General features: G+C 41.8%; 1 protein-coding gene across 1 annotated transcript in view; it reads right to left on the bottom strand.

Moving 5' to 3' along the window:
* BEND4 (BEN domain containing 4) overlaps positions 1 to 17794 on the bottom strand; it is a gene marked incomplete at both ends in the record, with an annotated part of 30486 nt that overhangs the window by 10575 nt on the left and 2117 nt on the right. Inside the window, one exon of the mRNA XM_080697777.1 lies at positions 10748 to 11314. Coding sequence (XP_080553903.1) covers positions 10748 to 11314 — 567 coding nt within the window. The remainder of the gene's footprint in view (positions 1 to 10747; positions 11315 to 17794) is intronic.

Below are 17794 nucleotides of genomic sequence, written 5' to 3'. Positions count from 1 at the left end.
ACGTCAGGGTAAAATGCAATGAGATGTTTGTCACTGCCTTGCCAAGTGATGTGCATGAGGTATGACCCTGTAAAATTTCTAAGTACTCAGTTGGGCCATGGTGGCACACAGCTATAATCCCAGTACTTGGGAGGCTGAGACAGGAAGATTAGAGTTTTGAGGCCAGCTTCAGCAACGTAGTGAGATCCTATTTTGAAATGAAAAACAATAAAAATAGGGCTAGGAGTATAGCTTAAGAGGTAGAATGATCCTGGGTTCAATTCCAAGTATCCCCTCAATAGATAAATACTCACTGACCAAATAGGATTTGATTGAATTTCCTTTTACCCCTTAACCACAATTTCCAATAATTTGTATTAGGAGAATCCTTTTGATGAAGCACAAAGATGCTTAAAAGGGAACTTAAAAACTGAATATTCAGTATGACTTCAACTGTGTTAAAAATGATGTATAAAGAAAAGAGGAAAGAAATAAGCCAAAGTACTCGTAATAAATAATGACTTACATTTTGGTCATGGGTTTATGGTATCTATTATTCTTTTACCATTTTTCAAGCTTATAAAACCAGTACAGGCTGAACATCCCTAATTTGAAAATCAAAATGCTCTAAAACCTGAAACTTTTTGAGGGTCAATATGATGGGTCACAGTGAAAAGACACACTAAAAGCCTTGTATGATGCTACTTTCAGGCTATGTGTATAAGGTTCATATGAAATATAAATGGGCCAGGCATGATGGCACATGTTTGTAATCTCAGTACTTAGGAGATAAGACAGGAGGATCATAGGTTTGAGACCAACATCAGGAACTTAGCAAGACCCTGGGCTCAAAATAAAAAATAAAATAGGTCTGATGGTGCAGACCAGAGGAAGAATGCCCTTGAGTTCAATTCCCAGTACCAGCCCCCACAAAATATATATATATATGGGTTTCCCATTTGACTTGGGTCCCCCATGCCTAATATATATCTACCTCATTACATACATGCAAATATCCTCAAATCTGAAAAAAAAAAAAAAAACCACAATCTGAAGCCGTTTTTGTACAGCATTTCAGGTATGAGATATTTAACCTATATTGTAAAAATTTCAACAGGAGGCATAATAATTTATGAGTTGTTTGAAAAACATCGACATGGGAGCCGGGCGTGGTGGTGCACTCTTGTATGCTTGTAATCCCCGCGCTTGGGAGGCGGAGACAGGAGGATCGCGCAGGTTCAAAGCCAGCCATGCAGGCTTAGGAGACCCTGTTTCCAAAAAAAAGTATAAAATAGGTCTGGGAGCGTAGCCCGGAGATACAAGGGTTTCCAAGAACCCCAGTACCACCAAAAAAGGAAAACATTGGCATGAGCCAGGCATGGTGGCACATGCTTGTAATCCCCGTGCTTGGGAGGCAAAGACAGGAGGATCACGCAGATTAGAAGCCAGCCTCGCTGGCTTAAGAGAACCTCTTTCCAAATAAAAAATATTAAAATAGGTCTGGGAATGTAGCCTGGAGGTAGAAGGGTTCCATCCCCAGTACCACCAAAAAACAAAAAAACAAAACAAACAACAACAACAAAAAAAAACATCGAGAGAACTATCATCTCCCCTGCCTTGGACCTATTACCTTCAGTGTTGATGACATTGTCTTGGAAGGGTTCGGAGGCCAATTCTCCCATTCTTCACACACACAACATTTGAGCGAGAGTGTTAAGTAAGCTTTGACCAAGGCCAGCTGATGTGTAAACGTTAGAAGAAAATGGCACTGTATGTGCATTTATTGGCGACAGGGGGCTCTGTTTAAGGCAGGTGGGTCCTGTACGCTGATATCTGGGCACAAGGCTAGAGGCCAGGAAGACTGAGGATGAGAGCCGGCAACAGCCATCATGCTGGGCACCGAGTGAGCCCCTTCTTTCAGGCTCTCTCCTGAGGTCTTCCCATCCCTGATCCTACCAGGGCATCCTCCGGGCATCCCTCCAGCACAGAGCCACAGCCCGCCCCTGTTGTTAAGGATGTGAAGTATTATTCTTGGCTGGGAGCTCTTTGCATAGTTGCCTAGATTTACATTGGGAAGCTATAAAATCATGTGAAATGTTTCCTGTGAAGAAGAAAAAAGAAAAACCCCCAAACAGTCAATATGGAAAACAGAGATAGGTATAAGATGTATATAAAACATAAATGAATTTGTGTTATTAAAGTGGAGGTGAAACATCACTGACACCAGCTATACCATGCCACCTAGCCAAGAGGACCATGGGCCACTGATAGGAAATCCTGGGGAACCTCCCATGCTCCTGCCCCTTGTTCTGTGAATAGCAGTGGAATTTCTTGAGTATGCGGCCCTCTCAGATGGAGAGCAAGAGCCCGGGCGCCACGCAGCCAGGTCAGGGCTTCCAGCTTCAGAAGACCACCAACTCGGGGGGCTGACTGCCCTGAGACGCCTGCACCCCAAAACTGCCTCATTGCACAAATTATGAATTTAATAAGTCACACTGGCTGATGGAGAAACTACAGCCTCAAATCTGCTAGGCAAATTTTGTTTGTTCTGTAGAATCTACTGGGTCTAATGATAGAGTGAGCAAGGAACCAAAACCAGAAATGTCAATGAAAAGGAAAGCAGTGTACAGAGGCACCCACAATGTACCCAGTCCCTTTTCTGACACCTGGGTCTGTTGTTTTTTTTCCTTCTATGTAACAGCAGTTAAAATGGTATCATATAACCCTGGAAAGAGTAAAATATCTGAGAGGAAAAAGGAAAAGAAAGATCATTTGTCAACAGCAACAAAAAGGAAGACGTCCCCACCAAAGTCTGTACTGTTGTTCCATCAGTCGGGGAAGGCTGTTAAATCTAGACTCACATAGAGGCATTCTAATATAATGGCTTATTGGAAAAAAGGTTTGGGAATTAGTAATTGTCAGGTTCCTTTTTTTTTTTTTAATGTACTTGGAGAGTTACTTAACCGCTCTAATCCTCTGTACCTCACTTGTAATAATACCTATAAAACAGAAGATACCTGATTAAGTATTGCCTACTATAGCTACTAGTATTTTAAGAGTAGTAATCGGCTGCGTATGATGGCACAACCCTATAATCCCAGTACTTTTGGGAGGTTGAGACAGAGGATCGCAGTTCAAGGCCAGCCTCAGCAACTTAGCAAGGCCCTACTTCAAAATTAATAGAGCTTGGGGATGTAGCTCAGAGGCAGAATGGTCATGGGTTCAATCCTCAAGTACCACAGAGAAGAAAAAAAAAAAAAAAGAAAAAGAAAAAGAAAAGGAGTCTAATGAATTCATCATAGAATCCACTTAGCTTTTTTTATGGTGGTGGTCCCAGGGATTAAACCTGGGGGCATTCTACTGAACAACACCCCAGCTCATTCATTCATTCATTCATTCATTCATTTTTGTGTGTGGTACTGGGGATGGAACCCAGGGGCATTCTACCTTTGAGCTCGCTGGATTTTTATTCTTTATTTTGAAACAGGGTCTCACTATGATGCAGAGGGCCTCCTGAAGTAGCTGAGGTTGACCGTGAACCTCAACCCTCCGGACTCAGCCTCTCACGTACTGGGAGCACACACCTGCCACATCAGGCTTTATTTTTTGTTCAGAAACAGGTTAAATTGCCGCGGCTGGCTTTGTACCTGTAACCCTCCTGTCTTACTAGGATTAAAGACATGAGCATCACTTACCTGTTGACTATGGTGTCTTGGCTACTGTACCGGCTGAGCAGTTGTTAAGCAAGGCTCTTTGAAAACCAGGCATGGTGGTGCATACTTGTAATGCCAGTACTTGGGAGGCTGAGACAGGAGGATCCCAGGTTTGCATCCAGCCTCAGTGACTTAGGGAGACCTTGTTTCAAAAATAAGGAATAAAAAAAATATAGGACTCGGGGTATATCTTGGAGGTAGAATGCCCCTGGGCTCAATCCCTAGTACTGAAAAAAAAAAATCAAAATCAAAAGAAGAACCAGGGTCTGAGCAGAACCCTGGTGCTTGTGAGGTCGAGACAGAAGGATCTCAGGTTCAAGGACAGCCTCAGCAAGTGATGAAACTCATTAACCCAGTGAGACCATTTCAAAATACAAGTATAATATAGGACTGGGGGGATAGCTTGGAGGTAGAAGGCTCCTGGGTTGAATCCCCAGTACCAAAAACAAACAAACAAACAAAAAGCAAAAATACAAACAAAAAAACCAAATTCACTACCTCAGTATATTTTCTTTAATTAATTCTTTTTTTTTTTTTTTTTTTTTGCGAGTCTGGGGATGGAACCCAGGGGTATTCAACCTCCGAGCTACACCCCCTGCCCTATTTTTTATTCTTTATTTTGAAACAGGGTCTCACTAAGTTGCAGAGGGCCTCACTAAGTACCTGAGGCTGTCTGCGAACAGTGATCCTCCGGTCTCAGCCTCCCGAATGCTGGCATTACAAGCATGCGCCACCACGCCCGGCTTTTATTTTTATAAACAAAGTCTCTTAAGTTGCTGAAGCTGTACTCAAACCTGAGATCTTCCTATCTTAGTCTCCAAATTACTGGGATTACAGGTGTGTGACACTGTGCCCAGCTTATGTGGTCATATATATATATATATATATTTTTTAATGATAATTCCCTGTTTACATTTAATTCAACTGACATGTGTAGCTGTTATAACATTAGGAACTGATTATGAATTGAGGACACATAATGACCCTGGCTTAGTCTCTGCACTCAAGGACCATTCATGACCGTCTCTCTTCTTTTTTTTTTTTGTGGTGGGGGGGTGGAACCCAGGGGCTTTCTACCTCCGTGCTATATTCCCAGACCTATGTTTATACTTTATTTGGAAACAGGGTCTCACTAAGTTGCTGAGAGCCTCACTAAGTAGCTGAGGCTGGCTTCGAACCTGTGCGATCCTCCTGCCTCAGCCTTCCAAGCACTGGGATTACAAGTGTGCGCCACCACGCCTGGCTCTCTTCTTAACAGGACACGAGGAAACACAGACACAGCGTATACACTTTTTGATAATGACTTTTAAGTATGCATGATGTACTATGAAAAGTCAATAACTTTTCCCGGGAACTAGGGTCTGCTATAGAGGACAGTGCCACCTGAACTGAGGACTGAAAGGTGTGTAGGAGTTTCTCAAGGGGGAAGAGGACCACATGATCCTGGAGTAGAGGGGAAAGGAAGACCAGAGGCATCCAAGTATCTCGCCCCTCAGGTATTCACACATTATTAGGTGGAGTTGGAACAGGTGGTGTCTGGTAGACACTGAGGATCCAGTCTCCAGAGACGGCGGAGAGCCAGGTACTGCAGGGCCTTGTGTGCCACGCTGATGGTACTGGAATCCAATCCACAGACTATGTGATACTCTCAGGGGCACTTCAGCAGTGGGTGACCTGGGGCTGTTAAAGGAGGAGAATGGAGTCTAGGAAGAGCTGAGCAACCCTTAAAGCTGTCTGGGTTATAAGATGGGCCTGGACCAAGGCAGTGGGGAGCAGGAGGAGGGTCTAAACTGACAAGTACGTGAGAGGTAGAATCCGGAGGGACAGACTGAATGAGGGGCTGGTGAGTCTGAGATTCCTAACCTGGGTAAGGAACTGAAGGAGGCTCAAGGTGAGAACACCGCTTACAATCTAGGAAGACCACTCAAGGTCTCTGTATTGCTAGGCAGAGAACAATTCTTCTCTCCTTACTTAAGAGTTGTTAGTGGGGATTGAACCCAGGGACTTCTACCTCTGAGCTATACCCCAGTTCTTTTTTTTTTTAAACAGGGTCTCACAAAATTGCTGAGAGCCTCACTAGACTGCTAAGGCTGGCCTTAACCAGCGATCCTCCTGTCTCAGCCTCCTAAGAACTGGGATTATAGGCATGCACCACCAGGCTGCCCTTTCTCTTTTTCTTAAAAATTCACGTCTTGAGTGTTCACTGGAAGAACTGGTGGGCACTCACTTCTACTTGTTGAATTCGATACTTTCAACAATCCCCTAATACTGCTAGCCTTGTATGGAAAGAGCAACTCAAGTTGAGAATGGTTGGAAAAATTTGCCAAAAATCAGAGCTAGCAAATAGCATGTGTCTACACTTGTAGCTACTCTTAGGGCTCTTGGTTCTTGCAAATTTCTGTCATCCTAAAAACTGACATTATATATATATATATTTTTTTTGCGGGTCTGGGAATGGAACCCTGGGGAATTCAATCTCCAAGCTACACCCCCTGCCCTATCTTCTATTCTTTATTTTGAAACAGGGTCTCACTAAGTTGTGGAGGGCCTCACTAAGTAGCTGAGGCTGTTTGCGAACTGCGATCCTCTGATCTCGGCCTCCCCAATTCTGGGATTACAAGTGTGCGCCACCACACTGGGCCTAAAAACTGACATTATTGATTTATCATTTTAAAATCTTACTTAGGAAATGTCAACACTGGGCTACTGAGAATCAAGACAGTGTAATACTAGGTTAGTCCTATAGTACGGAGTCTCTTGACTTACTACGGTTGATCCTCATAGATTCTGTATTTACAACTCTGCTTACTTGCTAATATGTACTTGTAACTTCCAAATCAATTTGCAGACATGTGCAAGGCATGGGGAAACCTGAGTCATGTGATCACACATGTCCCAGCTGGGGTGGAAGAAGGCAAGACTCTTGTCTTCATGTTACAGCTATCGCACCGTAAAGCGCGTCCTTGCAATGGTCTATTTGACTGCTATGTTCTATTTTTGTTACTGATTTCACTCTCAATGGTACTGCTGAAGAGTTGTCCAGTGTTCCTAAGCACAAGAAGGTCACGATGTGTCATATGAAGAAAACAGGTGTGTTCGATAAGCTTCATTCAGGCATGTGTTACGGTGCGTTGGGTTCTATAGGCAGCGGGGAGTTCAATGTTAATTAACCAAGTATAAATGTTGAATAAGGTCTCTCTGAACGAACACACACATCAACAAGGTTAGGTACTGATTAGCTGATGAACACTGAGCAGAGGCTCTCAGGAAGCCAGCCCTGTGCTTCCCCTAGGAGTAATGCTGATTCAGCCAGAGACTGTAAAACAACACGACAATGAGAACGAACTCTACGTGGAGGGTGGAGAGGGACAACAAGCTAGACAGTCGGAAGGTCTGCAATGCGTCTCCCCTGTCCAGGTCTCAATCTCTTTGACTATAAAATGGGATCTTAGTATCTGTTGTGGGCCCATGGAGTTTTGAGGATAAAATGAAATGAAAATTTCTTATACAGATATAGCAATAATATTCCTCTATAAAGTGTTCTGGGAAAACTATTTCTACATACAAAAGAATGAAATTGAATTTATAGCTTATATCATTCACAAAAATTCACTCAAACATAAAAGAAATACATACAACATCAGGAACTACAAAACTCCTAAAACAGAACAGAGGGAAAGACTCCTAGATACTGGCTTGGTGCTGACTTTTTGGATAGCACACCAAAAGCTGAGTCCAGAGAAGTAAAAATAAACAAACGGGACAATGTCAAACTAAAAGGCTTCCATACAACAACAACAACCAATCAATAAAATGAAGCAGCTGGGAGTGGTGCTGCACGCTTGTAATCCCTACACCTGGGAGGCTGAGACAGGAGGATCTCACAGGTTCGAAGCCAGCCTCAGCTACTTAGTGAGGCTCTCAGCAACTTAGTGAGACCCTGTTTCCAAATAAAGTATAAAATAGGTCTGGGAGTATAGCCTGGAGGTAGAAAAGAAAAGTCCCTAGGTTCGACCCCCACTACCTTCAAAACAATAAAAATAAATAAATAAATAAATAAATAAATGAAATAAAACAGCCTACAGATTACAAAAAATATTTGCAAACCTTTAGTACTCAAAACTTATAAAGAACTCATATAACCCAAAAGTAGAAAAACAAGCCAATTAAAATATGGGTGAAGCCGGGTGTAATGGTGCACTCTTGTAATCCCAGCATTTCAGAGGCTGAGACAGGAGGATCGCAGCTCGCGGATAGCCTCAGCTACTTAGTGAGGCCCTTTGCAACTCAGTGAGACCCTGTTTCAAACTAAAGAATAAAAAAAAAAAAAAAAAAAAAATAGGGCTGGGGGTGTAGCTGGGAGGTAGAAATGTTTCATCCTCAGTACTGAAAAAAAAAAGAGGGTTGGGGTGCAGCTCAAAGGTATTCTAGAATGCCCCTGGGTTCCATCCCCAATACTGAAAAAAAAAAAAGGGGAGGGGAAAAAGATCTGAATACACATTTCTCCAAAGACATGAAAATGGACAACAGAGCCAGGCATGACGACTCACGCTTGTAACCCTAGCACATGGGAGGCTGAAGCAGGAGAAGGACAGCTTCAAAGCCAGCCTTGGCAACTTAGCAAGGCTCTCAACAACCTAGTGAGACTGTTTTTCATGCATGTTTTGGAGTGTCCATATGCATTATTTAATGCAATCATAGTTTGCCTCGTGAGATGGCTACTGGTCCAAATTCAAGGAGGGGACTGTCAAGAAGCCTAGGATGTTTATAGTAATGTGACCATAGCTTAATTTCAACCAATATCATTCAATGTCTGATCATCAAGAAGGCTCAAGATTTGAGCCGGGCGTGGTGGCGCACACTTGTAATCCCAGTACTTGGGAGGCTGAGATAGGAGGATCACGCAGGTTCGAAGCCAGCCTCAGCTACTTGGTGAGGCTCTCAGCAACTTAGTGAGACCCCGTTTCCAAATAAAATATAAAATAGGTCTGGGAGTGTAGCCTGGAAAGAAAAAAGAAGGCTCAAGACACTACAGCATTTCCAACTTTCTAGGAAATGCAGAGTTTAGTGGCAGGCCAATGATGAGTTACCTCTGACACAGGCACCTGACCCAATACTGGTTCAGAAAATGGGGGCTGGACTGAACCCCAAATTTGCTTAGGACATACCAAGGACACAGAGCTTGCAAAATATTTAGGATAAGGAATTAAACAACAATTCCCTGGACGTGTGTATCATCTTTCCTTGCACTCTGAAATGCCTACCCAGGATAAGACCAAGAAGAACTGCTAAGCTCCTTGGAAGCTGGGCTCCTTTGGTTATATTTCTGGATGGATGATGTCAGTTTTTGCAGCTGGATCCCAAGGATATTATTTTCTTTCCCAAAGAGGAATGGAAGTAAGTTTTGAAAGGACACTTCCAAGGAAAACCCATGTTGAGTGGACCATGATTCACAGGCTATGAGAGTGATAAAATCCAGTGTGTCTGCTGCAACCGCATCCCCTGACTTGGAGAAATGAGCGGCACACTCTGGTTCCGCTGCACTCTTCCAGGTTCTATCCAGTGCTTTTCTGCAGCCAGTACCTATCTGACTTGGGGAAACAACACAGCTCTGCATCTAATCCCAGAGCTCAAATGCAGAGAGAAAAGAATGGACTTGCCGCACCTGTTGCTTCTCCTCCCCAAGAATGCTGCATCTATTCTAATTCCAAACCAGCCTGAACCACATCTTGGCTCTATTTGGGGGGAATTCTTTTAAATGAAAGAGTAGAAAGAAGATTAATTTTCGAATTGACAATTCTAACATTTGTTTCTGATTTTGCCTCCTACGTGACCTAATAAACAAATAGGAACTTTCTTCAACATTTCCTTATTTCTCCATCGGCTACCAAATCGAGAAGTGCAGAGATACTGTGTTAAGAACCTAACTTCTATTCATATGCATGTATCAGACTTAACACTTTAAAATTGATCATGTATGCTTTATTTTGAACATAATACATCACTATAGTAGTTCATATCAATAAATGTATAGATTGGCAGGTATTTGCTGCCAAATTTATCATCCATGGGCTAGATTATGAACGTTCAAAGATACTATTCTAACTAATGATCTTTAATGTCTTTTCTAAGTCCCAGACATACAGTACTGAATTCAAAGACAGAAGTAAAATCCGTACTTTTCCATATAGTGAAAAATACAAATTAGCAACCCAGAGAAAGTCTTGCCAGAATACACGACTCTGCTCTGAAAATCTTGAGTCTTTAAGAGGGAGGAAATACCTCAAGTTAGCCAGGATGCAAATAGTTTAGGGCTAGCTTAATTACTGGTTCATCTCTGACCTATTAGTTTACAATTTCTTATTAACTTTATCTCATTAACTTTACAGGGGAGTCTGCATGCTAAAAATGCCTGTAGAAACTTAACGAGAAAGGCAAAGGAAAAATTAATGGAACAGAAGAGACCATTTGTTCAAGTCCTGCCTCTGAAAAGATCGTTTCCTTTTAATTTCTTTTTTTTTTTTTTTTTTTGGTGGTACTGGGGTTCCTGGAAGCCCTTCTACCTCCAGGCTACACTCCCAGACCTATTTTTGCATTTTTATTTGGAAACAGGGTCTCCTAAGCCAGCGCGCGGGGCTAGCTTCGAACCTGCGCGATCCTCCTGTCTCTGCCTCCCAAGCGCGGGGATTACAAGCGTGCGCCACCACGCCCGGCTGTTTCCTTTTAATTTCAAGAAATGATGAAGCCTTTAAAAACACAAAAACCACGTTCAAGGAAGAGGTCCACTTGTTTGAAGGACACTCAGGCTTGCAGCACTTGCTCTATTTCAATGTCAAGGCACCACATCTAGGAATTATTCCTATACTGATAAAGACACCTTTCATGAACACTATGGTCTTTAGTACACCCAAGAACACTCTAGCTGAAACAAAGACAAGACAGGCTGGGGTCCATCCTGAAATTTGTTTGGTACTGAGCAGGCTAAGAACCCCTTGTACAAGCCCGTGTTTCTAACTTTTCCATGCAGCTGTCCTGCAAGCCGTGGGGCAGCATACCTGGGATGCTCTCTAACTTCCTTCTGAGTTCTTCATTTTCTTGCTGTAGTGAAATAACCTCCTGCTCCAGCTCTTGGCATCTAGGGCAGCAGCCTTCCTCTTCCTCCTCCTCTTCCTCCTCGGGCAGGGTAGAAGAAGATGGGTGACCATGGGATTCTGATGTTGCTGGGGAGGTCCAGCCACCTAGTGTATGCACGGGGGAGGTTGAGAGAGGATCCACATCGGCCAGATGGCTATACTCACTGACCGATGAGGTGTTCGGAGTCGGAAAGCTCCCCGAGAGCAGGTAATTTTGGAGGGAGTCAGTGAAAACTCTCAAAAAGGCAGAAGTTTGTTGTTTCCTTTGCATATATTGCATCTCCACGTCTACATTGTCTGAGGTCTGACTGTGGACCCCTTTCCCGATGTGACATTGTTCCTGTCTTTCGTTGTAACTAGAGCCTTCCTGCTTTACACAAGAAATCATGGATTGAGAATGGTTGGAGTCCAGAAGTTTTCCTCCACAATTTAAGAGGCTAAGCACTCGACTGCATTGTTGGGCAAAGGCATCCAAGATCATGCGACTCTCTGAAATGAAATAGAGACACATCAGCAACCGACAGCCAAAGACAATGAATAGGCAAAGTCCCCAATTTTAACTTTCACATTCAAATACACTGAAAATATGCATTTATTTCTTTCTGCCATAAAACTAGATAATGCAGTGAAGCCAGCATGAACAGGACTCAGAGCCTCCTGTGGTGACTGGCAGAGGCATGATGAGTCACACCCCCAGCCCTGGACTGAGACTCTGGGCACCACAGAGAGGCTTCCCTCTCTGTGGCATTAGCCGGCCTGCACAGGTCTGCATTCACACCTTTGGCTCCATTAATATCCTCACTCTAATGAATGGAGCCAGCCACTGCAGACTCAATTCCTCATTGATAGAAGGGCTTAAAGCAATCATTACTTCTATTTCTGGAGTGCCCTCATGCCCTTGCTATTAATCAGCTGATACAATCCCTGTGGAGAGTATGTAGCTCCCAGATGTGAACCGGAGAAGAAAGCTAAGTCTTTTTGAAGAGCTCACTAGAAATCTAAGGTAAAACAAAGAGTGGGTCTATAGGCAAAGGATGAGCACAAAACAAAATAGTATGTGTCACCGAGCATCTGTGTTCACTATTCTTTCTTTTCATTTACAAGCTAATTTGGATTTCTTGTCAAGGCCAATGTTTAGAATGACCTAGATTATTATCATCTGAAAAATCAGTAGTGCCTCTTCTCAGAACTTCTTAATTAGATTGCTAATCTCCCAAAATGGCTAAGGTGTGTGTGCCAGGAAGCCCACATACATGAATTTTAAGCATATTAATTGTCAAGTAGTGAATGCAAAAAACAAGCCCAAACCAATCAACTCACTGCGAAAACTAAAAGAAAACCTTTTCATATGCGGAAGTGTTACTTAACATTAGTCTACAGTTCTTGAAAATTCACCTTAAATGTAAATGTCACAAGGTAAGATTCTCTCCTTTCCTGCTACCACCTAGAATGAGATATTATAGGCACAGAGAAGGGCAGGGACACTTCTCAGAATTTACACAGTGGTAAGAGGATGCCTTAAATTTCTTTCCTTTCCCCCCTACCCAGAAAAATGGCAACAAACAAAATACTGGAGATTTTAGGTGCTGGTAACACCTGTTTGTAATATAAGTAGTTACTTGCTCTCTCTGAAAATGAAAATGTTGACTATTTCTTTTCCTTTCCTGGGAGAGAAAAAAAAACTTTAAGAATTAGAAACAGTGATATGTTTGAGGGCTTCTATAGGCTGTAAGCCAAAAGAATTACAGTAAGAAGCCCTCTAAAAAAAAAAATGGAGAATGTGCCGGGCGTGGTGGCGCACGCTTGTAATCCTTGCGCTTAGGAGGCTAAGACAGGAGGATGGCGCAGGTTCGAAGCCAGCCTCAGCTACTTAGTGAGGCGCTCAGCAACTTAGTGAGACCCTGTTTCCAAATAAAAAATATAAGCCGGGCGTGGTGGCGCACGCTTGTAATCCCCGCGCTTGGGAGGCAGAGACAGGAGGATCGCGCAGGTTCGAAGCCAGCCGCGCGCGCGCTGGCTTAGGAGACCCTGTTTCCAAATAAAAATGTAAAAATAGGTCTGGGAGTGTAGTCCGGAGATAGAAGGGCTTCCAGGAACCCCAGTACCACCAAAAATAAAATAAAATAAAATAAAAAAATAAAAAATATAAAATAGGTTTGGGAGTATTGCCCAGAGGTAGAAAGCCTCTGGGTTCCACCCCCAGTACCACCAAAAAAAAAAAAAAACAAACAAAAAAACAAAAAAACAAAAATAATGGAGGATGCATAACCAATAAAATCATATTTCAAAAGACCTCTGTGGACTGGACGTGGTGGCGCACACTTGTAATCTCCGCGCTTGGGAGGTGGAGACAGGAGGATAACGCATGTTCGAAGCCAGCCGTGCTGGCATAAGAGACCCTGTTTCCAAATAAAAATATAAAATAGGTCTAGGAGTGTAGCCTGGAGGGTAGAAGGGTTTCCGGGTACCCCAGTACCACCAAAAAAAAAAAAAAAAAAAAAAAAAAAAAAAGACCTCTGTGGAGTACCCAACTCTGAATTCTTTTTTCCTTAGTATTCTTTCATGAAATGACTCAGGTATTGAGGAGACAAGGGAACCAACTGTCCTGTTTCATCTATTTAGTAAGAAGATATTTAGAAAGCCCACATCACAGTGCCTGACACATAGGGAACACCCCCAAAATCTGTATAATGCTACCATTAGGAATCCTAAGAAATTCTAAGTCAGAAACTGGAGGCCAGAGCTGGGTGTGAGGGCACACACCTGTAATCTTGGAACTTGGGAGGCTGAGACAGGAGGAGCCCAGGCTAGCAGCCAGCCTCAGCAACTTAGTGAGGCCCTGTGCGACTTAGTGAGACCCTGTTTCCAAGAAGAAGAAAAAATTGGACTGGGGGTGTAGCTCAGAGGTAGAATGCTCCTGGGTTCAACCCTCAGTACTAAAAAACAAAGACAAAACAAACAAACAAAACAGAAAAGAAAGACTGACCAGAGGCCAGATCTCTTCCATTTAGGAAAGCATTATAGACTGGACCGGGGTGGGAAGGCTAGCACAGTGCCTCAAAAAATAAGGACTTTGCAAATGCTAAGAGGACCTTAGTTTATGGCTGCTTTAGATTAGCTGGGTGGGGCAGTAGTGGGTGTGGCAAGACCATCTTTGGCTGACTGAAAGTCCACAGGATCCTTCACTTCTTGGGTCAGTACTTCCAAACTGCTGGGAGCCTTACTTCTATTGGACCTAAGCGGTAGAACCCCGACCTTGATCCTCCTCCAGTCTATTTTCTCCCCATGGCAATGTACCCAAGATCTAAGAATTCCCTATTCTAACTACTCTGAGGACCTATGCTGGCCTCTTCCCTGAGCCATCCACTCAATCAGGAGGACCATGGAACTCAAGTACAGAGTGGGCCCCGGGTTTGTGTGTATGAAGTCCCTGCTAGTGGAAGTTGATGCAGTGGGAAGAGAAGGTGATGGGTTGGCTGAAAATCCCAGTCAAACCTGGAAGTATATTTGTATTATGAAGGTGTATGTGTCATGGCAGGTTAATAGAAACTGCTTTATCTAACAGCTTGGTTCATACTATTTAATTATGTGATATATGGTAATACAGGCCTGCTTTGTACTTTTGTCCTGAATCACAGAAACACTTTGGTACCATTTCTTTATAATAATGTAAACCAAATAACAAAGCAAAGAGTTGAACCACAAGTGAAGAGGTTTAAGATGTTATACATGTGTGTGTGTGTGTGTGTGTGTGTGTGTGTGTGTGTGTTTCCTGGGTTTTGTCCTTTTATTAGTAAAATCAAAGGATGGTATTGATTGGGAATGTTCAATTCTAGCACAAGAGCAGTTTTCATTCATTTTAATCCTATAATCCCATTCTAGACTTGAAGTTGTATTTACTGTTTGCATTTTAATCAGCAGAGTCCCAATTGATTTGCAGCCTATACACCTTTAACACAACCTTGATGAAAGGGACAAATATGCAAGGAAAGAAAAAGAACTGCCTAGAAAGAGCTGCTCGATGATATTTGTTCAATGTCCTACAAAACACTCAGTAGTTTTAATCATATTGATGAATCACATTACAGCATAGATTTTTAAGGGGGGAAAAATCTGACTTAGGGACAAGCGTGATTTGTTTTCTTAATTGAAGGATAAACTCATAACATGCTGAGAAAAAATCATTATGTAATATACTACATTACAAAGATAATCTATTAAAGTGTACTCAGAATATCAGAGAATAGTTACACGATCATAAAAGAGTTCTTGCCTGCAGTTTTAAAAAATGCTTCATTCTGAATTTGTTCTCAGAATGTGTGTGTGTGTGTGTGTGTGTGTGTGTGTGTGTGTGTATAGCAATTATATATCCTTAAAGGTGATTTTTTCCCTCATTTCAACACCTTGAAATATCTGAATGGTATTTTATATGTTAACATTGATACATGAAATATGATAAAAATATTACTCTAACACTTGGTGGGGGAAAATAGCAACCTTTTCCACCTAATACACACTGCAGTCAGCAATACTTTAGCTTTCTAGACAGAATATAATTAGAAATGTGAGTACTGTGCAATGCCATTATCACTAAGAAATGGAGAAAAGTTTTGTTTTCATTTGAACACAACCGAATGACTACTGATCCAGGATTCTTAATTGAGCGAAGTGTGAGCATCTATTTTGATTGTTTTAAACTGTCTTCTTCCTAGTCATAGTGTTCCATACATAAAGGGGCGCCAGCAAAGTCAAAAGCCAATAGTTTACACACGAGCTTTAAAACTATCTACTTTACCCCTAACTTTCCTAAAATAAAGCAGCATAAAATGTTGATAAATCACAATCACAAAGCACTCCAAAATGACCACTTCTCTCTAATTTATTTTGCTTTATTGCGCAGCCTGTTGGGAGATAATATCATGCTGCAAATTGTGACTAGTCTGATTCCAAAATCTAAACCCATGATTATTTTTTTAATTAAAAAATTCATTTCTTGAAATTCTTCTGCATTTGAGTGGTTTAATCCACCCTAGATCTGATAAGTGACTAAGAGGAGGGATGGGGAGTAGGCAATCAAACAGCCTCCCTACTTCACTCTCCTTCATTGTAAGGGAAGCGCTGAATGGGATATGCTCATCATGGCAGGTCCCAAGAGGATTCTGTTTCTGTGAAGGAGATCACAGGACTCAAGATTAGTGGTAACCTTTTGATTTTAGCCCAGTGAAGGGTGAAATATATTAATATTAAAAATGGAGAAGCAGAATATTTTTAGTGACCTACTACCATGTACCCATATATCTGCCAGAAGGATTTCCAACTAGTTCAAAATAGGCGATTTCCTTAAAACATTAATTTAACTTCTTAAGAAAGGATCATGGCACAGAAAATAGAAGTTAGAAAATGAAAGCTCCTTGGGAAGCATCAACCTTGTCTTAAATCAATGAATGATGTCTTTAAAAAAAAATGCCATCCAATTTTTTTTTTTTTATAATGGCAAACATCAACACAGCAAGGCAGGATGCAATTTTTCTAAATAAATAAATCAATGATGTGTCAAAAATTAACAGATGAGTTAATATACTCGGTGCTATCAGAACCAGATGGTGCTTCCTAATATTCATCCTGCTCAGTCAATCCCTGAATATTTTCTGGACCATCGGTATATAAAATAGGATGCTGCTATTTGTGATGGCAAACAAAAGCAATCATGCCTGCCAAGCACATACTATAACAGGCAGCATTTCAGCTCTGCTAGACAGAAAGTAATTAGAATGCTTTTAATGTCCAAAAGAATGATGCTGATAGGCTGCCACAGATGTGTAGATTTATGAATATTTATATGGTGGTTTATAGCTGACACTTTTATCAGTTGAAGAAGATAAAATATCTGCCTGACTCAAAAGCTTGACAGTCAGGTTAATAAAATCTCATTAAAGAGAATGACCTATGCAATTATATAGGATTTATTGTAATTCATTTTTGATTGTACTCTGCTTAAAGATGCAATTTCCCATTTCCTGATGCCAAATTTAGGCTGCATATCAAGATCTACGTGGGTTTTAACTCTCAGCCTCCCACAGAGGAAAAATATGCTTTTAAAGCCATGGTGTATTACCCCTTTTAAGGAAAATTATACTCTTTGTGCAATTTTATAAGAATACAAAAAAGGCTATTTTTAATCACATATTTCTCTTCTCAATGGTGTTTGGCCCTTACTGGCAATTAAATTCACTTCAACCTTTTCATCTTTTTACTACATTTACCCTGGACAATCAGTTCTGCCCCTTCTAGCCTGCACTCCCGTCATCACAGTTTCAGTTTATTCCATGGCCTAAGACACTGCAAACTGGCTTTTGTGAGGGTGCAACAGGCAGAGATCACCCCCACTCCGTGCGTTTAAATGGCCAGTGGTGGGCACCTGAGCTCATTGGTTCAAAGTGGAACCATAAGTTCCTCAAAGAGCCAATCAGCTGTTCAGGTGCCTGGGCCTCTGATGGCTACTCAACATCACTGAGCCTGCTGAGAGATGGCTTTGTCCATCAATGATTAAAATTATGACCAAAATTCACAATGTCCGGTCCTATGACTCTTTTTTTTTCTCTTCTCCCCTCCCTCCCCCTTTCCTCACTGAATGGAAGAAATCTACCACTGAATTCCCACCTTTCCAACAAGCACTAAGTATCCATCTCTCTTATCAACCTTACTTCTGAGATCTCATATTTAAAAACACAATAGGAAAGAAAATCAGCCTTGAGAATAAAAGGTCATACAGGGAAGTCTGAAGGGCAACAAAGCAAGCCCCTTCCAATAAAAAAAGTTTAAAAATTAAAAAAAAATATTAAAAGCTCCCTTTACATCCTCAGATTCAGTGATGTTGACTTCTACCTGGGGACAGACATGAAATAACTGAACAGAACACTAGAAAACACTAAAAGCAAATATTTAGAATAAAGTGAGATGGGAGAGAGG

The sequence above is a fragment of the Muscardinus avellanarius genome (genome assembly GCF_963383645.1).
Source record: "Muscardinus avellanarius genome assembly, chromosome: 6".
NCBI classification, from domain to species: domain Eukaryota; kingdom Metazoa; phylum Chordata; class Mammalia; order Rodentia; family Gliridae; genus Muscardinus; species Muscardinus avellanarius.
Note: the sequence above shows the minus strand (reverse complement) of the source record. Positions and strands in the feature narration are given on the sequence as shown.